Below are 9135 nucleotides of genomic sequence, written 5' to 3' on the forward strand. Positions count from 1 at the left end.
CAGCCCTATGGGTCTTCCTTCTCTCCAACAATAAAATGTTAGAAACTCAATGAGCCTTCTGGAAAGGAGTACAGGAACAGTAGAGAGAAAAACCCTCAAAGAGAAGTGCCTAAAAGCAATGCTACTCCTCACCTGACACATTCAGAAGATGAGGACAGTATCTTGAGGAAAACATAGCAAAGGTCTTGATTCTCACTGGGTCCCTGGAAGAACAAACTTCAGGACAGCAGATTCAGGTAAAAAAAAAACCTGCTGAGAATGAGTCTCAACTGAAACATGCCGGATAAAGGAACTCCACCCCCCAGCCCCCCACAGGAGACAGGTGTCCTGGGCATGAGCAACTCCACAGCAGAAGGCAGTGGCCCCTGAGGACTGCTCACAGGGGGCTAGTGAAGCTGTGTCATTAGAGCCCACCCTCAAGGCGGTCCTGGGGTGCCAGAAACACAGGACCCAAAGGGGAAATGGTATTAAGTAATTTAAATATGCTGGATGAAAAAGAAAGACATCTCAAAAATCTCAAAGAAGACCTGGTTGGGGCTGCTGCTACCACGGTAAATTAACACTGCACGAAGGCAGCACTGTCTTAAATACCACTATCTAGAGACAAGACTAGACACAGGTAGATGTCCCTCTGGATAGAATGAACGTAAGTCATAATTAACCTCTTAATGGGTGATTCTCCCAACTGAGTTCAGACTTACAAGTTCAGAGTCATAACTAGTATAGAATTACTTCAGTCCCAGCAAAACTGAATCAAGGATTTTCCAGCTTATTCACCTTCCCACAGATATAACTGAGTATCTTTTGACAGGTTTCTAGGGACAAAATTTTCCCTGCTATATCTGCTAGGGGCTGGGGAGTAATTTTGTGAATGTGAGGGAATGCTGTGATAATTTTATAGGTCCTGTCAACTATTTAGATTTTGTTGTTGCTGTTGTTTTAAGTGAGGCTTATAAGAGACTAGGTATTGAACTTGGGTAGCACACGGTTAGAAGGCAGGTGCATCAGGTTCTCACACTAAGTTATATTCTTCAACAGCTCCATCAGTATAAAGTTGACATTTAGTCTCCACCTGCCTGCCGTTCCTCTATTTCCGTTAGTTATGAGCCCCGGTTTAGAAAAAGGGTGTTATTTATTGAGTCTCCCCCTAAAATCACATCTGCCCGTACTTTCATAACATAGGCTTACTCTTGAGGATGGTCAAAGCAACTATAAAATATGGAACTAAAACCTTCTACAGTGTGTATAAGACAGACAGACACAAAGGTGAATTAATGGCCATGGCCTAAAAATCAGCAAAATCTCTATAGCCCAAAGGCATGTAAATGAAGATCAAGGTGGGAAACAAAGTTGGACCCTGTGCATTTGGGAAAAAAGGCTAAAACTAAATGTTGGGTTAGTGGGACTTGGTAAGTTTACTCTCATCCTCTGAAGGCAGCAATGGACATGTGCCTTCTTCACCAGCCAGAGAGGTAAGAAATGGACTCTCCCAAAGACACCTTGTGGAAACAAGCTGCCAGAACCACAGACCCTCCTTCCAACATTCCAGGAGTGCAACACATGTACATGCAGGCACAAAATCAGTTTTAAAAAATGTTTTTTAATTGATGACATTTATAGTTTGTTTTCACTCTTCTCAAATTCAGTGATTCTCTCCAAGAAAAAAAAAGTACCACCCTTATTCAACCTGCCACACTGTCCCTTCTCCATACCCACTGTCATCACCCTCTCCATACATTATACAACACACCACAAATACCCTCAGTTCTCATCCCCTCACCCTGGACTGCTTCAGTGGACTCCATGGTAACCCCACCCCACACCCTACCCCAAATTCCTTAGCGACATGTTCAAGGGCCTATGACTAGTTTCCCTCATGCTCTATGTACACCTGCTTTCCAACCAAGAATCCTCCCTCACCACCCCCATATTAGCTATGCTCCTTCGCATCCACATATCCCTCTGTGCTCAAAGACTTTTAAAAACATCTTTATTGGAGTATACTTGCTTTACAATGGTTAGTTTCTGCTTTATAACAAAGTGAATCGGTTATACATATACATGTCCCCATACCTCTTCCCTCTTGCGTCTCCCTCCCTCCCACCCTCCCTATCCCACCCCTCTAGGTGGTCACAAAGCACCGAGCTGATCTCCCTGTGCTATGCGGCTGCTTCCCACTAGCTATCTATTTTACGTTTGGTAGTGTATATATGTCCATGCCACTCTCTCACTTTGTCCCAGCTTACCATTCCCCCTCCCCGTATCCTCAAATCCATTTTCTAGTAGGTCTGCGTCTTTATTCTCATCTTGCCCCTAGGTTCTTCATGACCATTTTTTTTTGGGGGGGGGGGGATTCTATATATATGTGTTAGCATACAGTATTTGTTTTTCTGACTTAACTTCACTCTATATGACTCTAGGTCCATCCACCTCACTACAAATAACTCAATTTTGTTTCTTTTTATGGTTGAGTAATATTCCATTGTATATATTCCACATCTTCTTTATCCGTTCATCTGTTGATGGACACTTAGGTTGCTTCCATGTCCTGGCTATTGTAAACAGAGCTGCAATGAACATTTTGGTACATGACTCTTTTTGAATTATGGTTTTCTCAGGGTATATGCCCAGTAGTGGGATTGCTGGGTCGTATGGTGGTTCTATTTTGAGTTTTTTAAGGAACCTCCATGCTGTTCTCCATAGTGGATGTATCAATTTACATTCCCACCAACAGTGCAAGAGGATTCAGTGGCTGCCTCTGAACTTGCGATTCAGCGCACACAAGTTTTTTGTCTCCCGCGTCCCTCCGACAAATACTGGGCACCAACCATGTGCCAGGCACTACCCCAGACAGAGAATAAAAGAGAGATCGAGTGGGGCCAGGCCCACTCCGGCGGCCCCGCTGGCGCGCATGTTCACTGACGGGCTGCCACCTTGAAACGCCCATCCTGTCCTCTCTGAGCCACCTCCCCGAGCAGGGCCACAGGCCCGGCCCTCCCTTCCGCCTGGGGGCGCCCGAGCCAGGCTCGGAAGAACAGCTACCGCCCGGCATAGCTTCTTCTCCTCGTCCAGTCCGGGCCAAGCGCGGGAGAGACGCAAGGGCCACCAGAAGGCGGGCCTTCCTGCTGCAGGGCCTCCTGGATTGGGGGGGCACTCCGCCTCACCGGGCAAGGACCCTGAGGCAGGCTGCCCGGCCGAATGCCTGAAGGACCCCGCTTGTACCGAAGGCTAGCTATCGCAGTGCCTGGTGGCCGGCCTGCGCGGCGGGAGAATCAGGTGACTCGGACCCGAACTCCAGCACACTGGGGCTCCGAATAGCTCAGAATCTAGCGTGGCCTTAAGCCTCGGTACAAGGGGCCTGGGTCGCGCAGCTGCAGGCCCAGAGAAATGGAAGAGCAGGGTGGGGAAGAGGGCGGTGTCTAGAGCTGAGGCTGTGAGTGTGGGGGGCGGGGCTTCAGGTGTTGGAAGCAGAAAGCTGAGTTGACGGGTTGCAGGTCTCCGACACGCTTGGGAGGATGAGAGGCATGGCTGGCGCCTTCCAGGAAGCAGAATAGGCGCCTCTGTTGTGGGGGAAAACGCCCAGGCAATTTCTAAAATTTATAATTCTCTAATCGAGTGACTTTTATGTTGAGCAAGTTTCTTGACCTGTTAACATTTGTTGTAAACCAAGGTCCAAGACAGGCATAACTTAGCTGGCATTAGGAAAGGAACCATGTCCTCCGCTGGATAGCCCCTAGCATTCTGGTCTTGGAATAAATGAATCAGATTGATTCATTGATTCATTCAACAAATACTGTTGAGAACCATCTATGTGCTAGGCACTCTGCATAAGTACAGAGGATACGATGGTGAGCGAAACAGATCCCTGCTTTCATAGAGCTGACCTTCTAGTTGGGAAGAGCTAACTAAAGAAAACGTGAAAGGAGCCATGAGAATGTATAACAGGGGAAGCGAACTAAGATCTACTGGGTGAGTAGGAGGTAACCAGAGGAAGCACTTTCTGGACTGTGAAAACTTCTCAGGCAAAGGCTGTCAGGCCAGAATGTCTTGGAGCTGTAAGGCCCGTGAGGCTGGAGCAAAAGCAACTTAAGGAGTGTGGAGTTCCAGATGAGGCTAGAGAGGTATGCAGGGATAAGATCATGCAAAGCCTAGTAGGACATGATAAGGCTTTGGGGTTTTATCATAAAAGCAGGGTACACTTTGAAGGGTTAAGGAGGGAAATGATATGACTAGATTTGCATTTTTAGTTCACTGTGGCTGCTATGTGGAGAACAGATTGTAGAGGGTAGCAAGAGTAGAAACTGGGAGACCACTGAAGAGGCTGTTGCAGAAGTCCAGAGGGGGTTGATGATGTCTTGGACTGTGGTGGTGGCAGTTGAGAAGGAGAGAATTGTATGGATTTGAGATACACTGGCTAGGTAAAATTGCCAGAACTCAGTGATATCATGGATATGGAGGGTGAGGAAGGGGAGGTGCCAAGGGTGTCGCTCCCTAGATATATGGCAAAGATTCTGCTCGCTTTTGGGTTACTCACCACCTGGGATGTTAGGGAAACTGGGTTGGCTGATCTTGTACTGGTTAGACTGTGCTTAGCTTTGTGGATTGAGTGGAGCATCAAGCTGAATGCTGTAGAAGGGACATGAATAGGAGAGACCTTGGCACAGTTTCTCCATTTGGGCCAGACCCTAGCACTGCTTTTTTTTTTTTTTTCTTTGCGGTACGCGGGCCTCCCACTGTTGGGGCCCCTCCCGTTGCGGAGCACAGGCTCCGGATGCGCAGGCTCAGCGGCCATGGCTCACGGGCCTAGCCGCTCCGCGGAATGTGGGATCTTCCCGGACCGGGGCACGAACCCGTGTCCCCTGCATCGGCAGGCGGACTCTCAACCACTGCGCCACCAGGGAAGCCCCCTAGCACTGCTTTTAATGTGATTGTCAGGCTACTTTCGGGCTAAGAATAAAGAGACAGTTGTCCAGACTCTGTCCCTGTGTGTTCATGGAAGCCTTCTCTGTATTTGTTGGCAAATTTAGGGGTTCCACCAGATAATCTTTGAGACCTTAGTCCTGCAGAGATGATCAATTTCTTACATGTAAACAGAATTTCAAAGTTGGAAGAGATCTCAAGTTTTCTTAGTCCAGTTTATAAAATACTTTTATGTTCTTTATATCATCTTCACAATTATTTATTGAGCTCTTACACCATCATGATTAGACACTAGAAATAGTGTCTTGTTCTTTTCTCTGAAGATGAATAGAATAAGACTGTATAGGTTCATTTAGTCAATAAAATTGATTAAGCACCTTTGTGCCAGGCAGTTTTAGCTGCTTCAGATACAAAATGATTACAACTTGTCTTTGACCTTGGAGTTGCATGTCTGCAAACCCTGCCATTGAGGACAGCTGAGTGTATTAAAGGGTTTGATTTGGGCGTGATAGATCCTGACTTATCTGTAAGATTAGATAAGAAATGGTATGTATCCAGCAGACTTTTTGGGGGGTATCCTGGCAAGATCCCAATTCTTGTCCATCCAATCTTCAAATTCTATAATTGATGGGAGGACACTGTGGGAACAGTTATTGTACCCTTGTGGCTGCTCTTTAGGAATGTAAATTGTAAATCCTCTGTAAAACACAAAAGAAAGGAAGGGACAGGAGTATCGCCAGAGACAGGTCGTGTTTAAACTTGAACTTCTGAATGGGTCACTCTTTCGCAGGTTTACAGTTGCACTAACCAGATTATGTGCTCCACTGGGCAACCTGAATGGCCCCTCTACCACTCCCTTCCCTCAGCCCCATGAACCCAAATGGGCAAATTAAATACTAAGTAACTGTCGTGTGCTTTATCAGTGCCGGAGTGAGAGCCCTAGTTGACTTGCAAAACTGCTCGGCTCCAGAATAGGAAGGGTGGGGAGTGCAGCACTGATGGGTCTCTTATCTGACTCTCTGATGGCAGCAGGGAGATGACCTCGATATTACGGAGCCCTCAGGCTCTCCAGCTTACTCTGGCTCTGATCAAGCCTGATGCAGTTGCTCACCCACTGATTCTGGAGGTAAGAACAAGTCCTAAGCCTCTACTGTATGTCGGAGGCATTGCTTTTGTTTCAGGTGCCATAGGGCCATTTGCGAAGACTGACAACACAGTCCTGTGCTAGATGGTGTGGAGGCAAAGTTAGAAGCCATGACTCTGACCATAAGGAGATTAAAAATCTACTGGAGGGCTTCCCTGGTGGCGCAGTGGTTGAGAATCTGCCTGCCAATGCACAGGACACGGGTTCGAGCCCTGGTCCGGGAAGATCCCACATGCCGCGGAGCAACTGGGCCCGTGAGCCACAACTACTGAGCCTGCGTGTCTGGAGCCTGTGCTCCGCAACAAGAGAGGCCGCGATTAGTGAGTGGCCCCCGCTTGCCACAACTAGAGAAAGCCCTCACACAGAAACGAAGACCCAACACAGCCAAAAATAAATATACATTAAAAATCTACTGGAGAATTGGGACAGATATAAAATATAAGAAAAGATCCAATACAATAATAAAAACCAAACCTCAAGACAATGTACGTATATTAGTTCTCTACTAATGTGTAACAAATTACCACAAACTTAGCAGCTTAAAACAACACTCATTATCTCACAGTTCTAGAATTTAGACGTCCAGCAGGTTTGGCTGAGGGCTGGGTTCTCTCCTTAGAGTTTCACAAAGCCAAATTCCAGGTATCGGCTGACTGGGCCCTATCTAAAGGGTCTGGGGAAGAATCCACTTTGATACTCATTCAGGTTGGCAGAATTTGGTTTCTGTGGTTATAGGACTGAGACAGACCCATGTCCTTGCCGGCCTTCAGGTGGGGCCTACCATTTTTAGAGTCCACTCACATTCCTCATCACATGGCTCACTCCATCTTCAAGACAGCAACAGGGCGTCTCTTTTCTTCTGACCCACCAATGGGAAAGACCCTCAAGTCCTAGGCTCTGAAGGGTCCTCAGGGTTCTTTTGGTCTGCCTGGGTCTCCCATTCACTCAAATGGTCCCTTTGACTGACTTTTATCTTTGGGGTGGTGTTTATCCAGGCTGTTCATCAGCAGATTCTGAGCAACAAGTTCCTTATTGTACGAATGAGAGAACTTCTGTGGAGAAAGGAAGATTGCCAGAAGTTTTACCAAGAGCATGAAGGTAGGACCAACAGTCCTCTTGAGTGGGAGGCTTCTCTATCACAAGAGAGATTTTACCTGGCCACACAATGTCAGGCTCTCTCTGACCTGCGAACCGTAAAATTGCAGCCAGTCTTCTAAAATCTTGGTTTATACACAAACTTTTCATGATTATCAGTATTTTTTAAATGTTTTCTAGGAGGGTTCTACATCATGGTCCCAACAAGTAACCTAGTTTTATGTCCTGATACTATCACTAGTTACCAATTTACTCTGTCAGACATTGTCCAAAGGCTCATGATTTCTTTTAATTCCCCAGCAACCCCATGAAGTAGGTATTGTTATGTCCCCAGCACACAAATTAGAAAACTAAATTAGGGAAGTTAATGATTTACCCGAAACTACACAGGTTGCAAGTTGGAGAGCCTGGATTCAGACCCAGGTATGTCAGACGCCAAGGTCCTTGTTCTTTTCTCTAAAACAGTTTTTATCATTCCAAATAGGGAGTCAGAAGTATAAAAAGTTCTCTTGGCACCAGTGTCTTGATGAAGGTACTCTCTTTGCAGGGCGTTTTTTCTATCAGCGGCTGGTGGAGTTCATGGCCAGGTATTTCTCATTTTGGTTATAACATCTTCATCCACTGAGACTTATTTCCCCTGCCTCCTAAATAGATTTGTTAATTTTATTTGCCACTCTTTAAATTTGTAACCAGTGTCAAGTGTCTGAAGAAACATGGGCTTGGGCCAACACTGACCTTGTGGCCACTTGTCCCATGGTAGTTAACTGCTCCAGGAGCTGTAGAAGAGTATTGTTGAATGCTACCTAGCAACTCTTCTGATCCCTGTGGCCTTTCTTGATCATCCGCAGTGGCCTTCCATCACCTTCTATTAGAAGCAGTATTGGCACTCAACTAGAAAGGCAAGGAGACTCTCAGGATGTCCAGTGTGCCTTTATTTGTGCTCTACTCATGGTATGCCCTCCTGGACCCGATAGCCAGATTCCTGACATGTGCTCCATTTGTTCACAGTGGGCCAATCCGAGCCTACATCCTCGCCCACAAGGATGCCATCCAGCTCTGGAGGACAGTGATGGGACCCACCAGAGTGTTTCGAGCACGCCACGTGGCCCCAGATTCAATTCGTGGGAGTTTCGGCCTCACTGACACCCGTAATACAACCCATGGCTCAGGTGAGTCTGCCTCCTGTGTCCACTGTATTTAATAAGTGAAGCTGGTTTGAGGTTGGTGGGCAGGCATATGGTGGGGTTGAGAGCCAGGTCCCTCAGTGAGCTTTCTTCCCAGTTGTGTTTCTGGCCCTTTGTGGCCACCTCAGCAGATGCGGCCCCAGGACTTAGGGGCAGGAGAAGTATAGGCTCTGGTTTCTGAACCTGATTGTGATTGCCTCTTGCCTCCATCCTAAACTCCCTATGAGAACCCCTTCTCTTTTTTACCTCCCCTTACAGACTCTGTGGTTTCAGCCAGTAGAGAGATCGCAGCCTTCTTTCCCGACTTCAGTGAACAGCGCTGGTATGAGGAAGAGGAGCCCCAGTTGCGCTGTGGCCCTGTGCGCTACAATCCAGAGGGAGGCATCCACTTTGCAGCTGGAACAGGAGGCCCAGGGCCAACCTGACGCAGGCCTGTTGGTCTGTGAAGAGTGATGGCGTTGCCCAGCCTTTTCTCGCAGACCTCTGGTCCAGAGCATTCTCCTAGGACCAGGGAGGCCTGGGGCTCATTGTGCCATCTCTGCTGGGCACCGCCACTTGCTTAAGAGCCTAGCTCCTCACTGCTACCTCTTCTAGAATCTAACTCTCTATCTACCTCTTCTCTGGAATGTTCATGGGTGGTTCAGAGGAATGATGGCTCCTTTTTTTCTGAGAACTGTTCATCCTTTTTCAAGGAGGGGCTTGCCTAACTGACTTGCCTGAAAAATGCAGTGACTGTATTAGCAACATTTGGTCTATTTTCCTTAATAAAAGTCAGTATTCTACTGAATCCTG

The 9135-nt window shown here is 47.2% G+C and overlaps 1 protein-coding gene across 3 annotated transcripts; it reads left to right on the forward strand.

The window, feature by feature from the left end:
* The first annotated feature begins 3148 nt into the window (after nt 1-3148).
* Nucleotides 3149-9135, forward strand: NME6 (NME/NM23 nucleoside diphosphate kinase 6). 3 transcript variants are annotated; one of them, XM_032650463.1, is made up of 6 exons: nt 3149-3276; nt 5950-6046; nt 7060-7162; nt 7707-7746; nt 8168-8328; nt 8602-9135. In XM_032650463.1, exons 2-6 carry the CDS (start codon nt 5957-5959, stop codon nt 8766-8768), a joined length of 561 nt encoding a protein of 186 aa, XP_032506354.1. In that variant the 5' UTR covers nt 3149-3276; nt 5950-5956; the 3' UTR covers nt 8769-9135. The 3 variants fall into 3 exon arrangements, with proteins under 3 accessions (XP_032506354.1, XP_032506355.1, XP_032506353.1); XM_032650462.1 differs by lacking the exon at nt 3149-3276 and adding an exon at nt 3283-3969; XM_032650464.1 differs by lacking the exon at nt 5950-6046 and having other exon boundaries at nt 3228-3276.

This window comes from Phocoena sinus, chromosome 11 (assembly GCF_008692025.1).
Source record: "Phocoena sinus isolate mPhoSin1 chromosome 11, mPhoSin1.pri, whole genome shotgun sequence".
Taxonomy (NCBI): Eukaryota; Metazoa; Chordata; class Mammalia; order Artiodactyla; family Phocoenidae; genus Phocoena; species Phocoena sinus.

Bases quoted from the DNA above. Each gene is read 5' to 3' on its own strand.
- NME6 (XM_032650462.1), top strand. From the start codon at position 3,929: ATGAGAATGTATAACAGGGGAAGCGAACTAAGATCTACTGG. The intron at 6,047-7,059 runs GTAAGAACAAGT...GTGTTTATCCAG, and splicing joins CTCACCCACTGATTCTGGAG to GCTGTTCATCAGCAGATTCT. The intron at 7,747-8,167 runs GTATTTCTCATT...ATTTGTTCACAG, and splicing joins CTGGTGGAGTTCATGGCCAG to TGGGCCAATCCGAGCCTACA.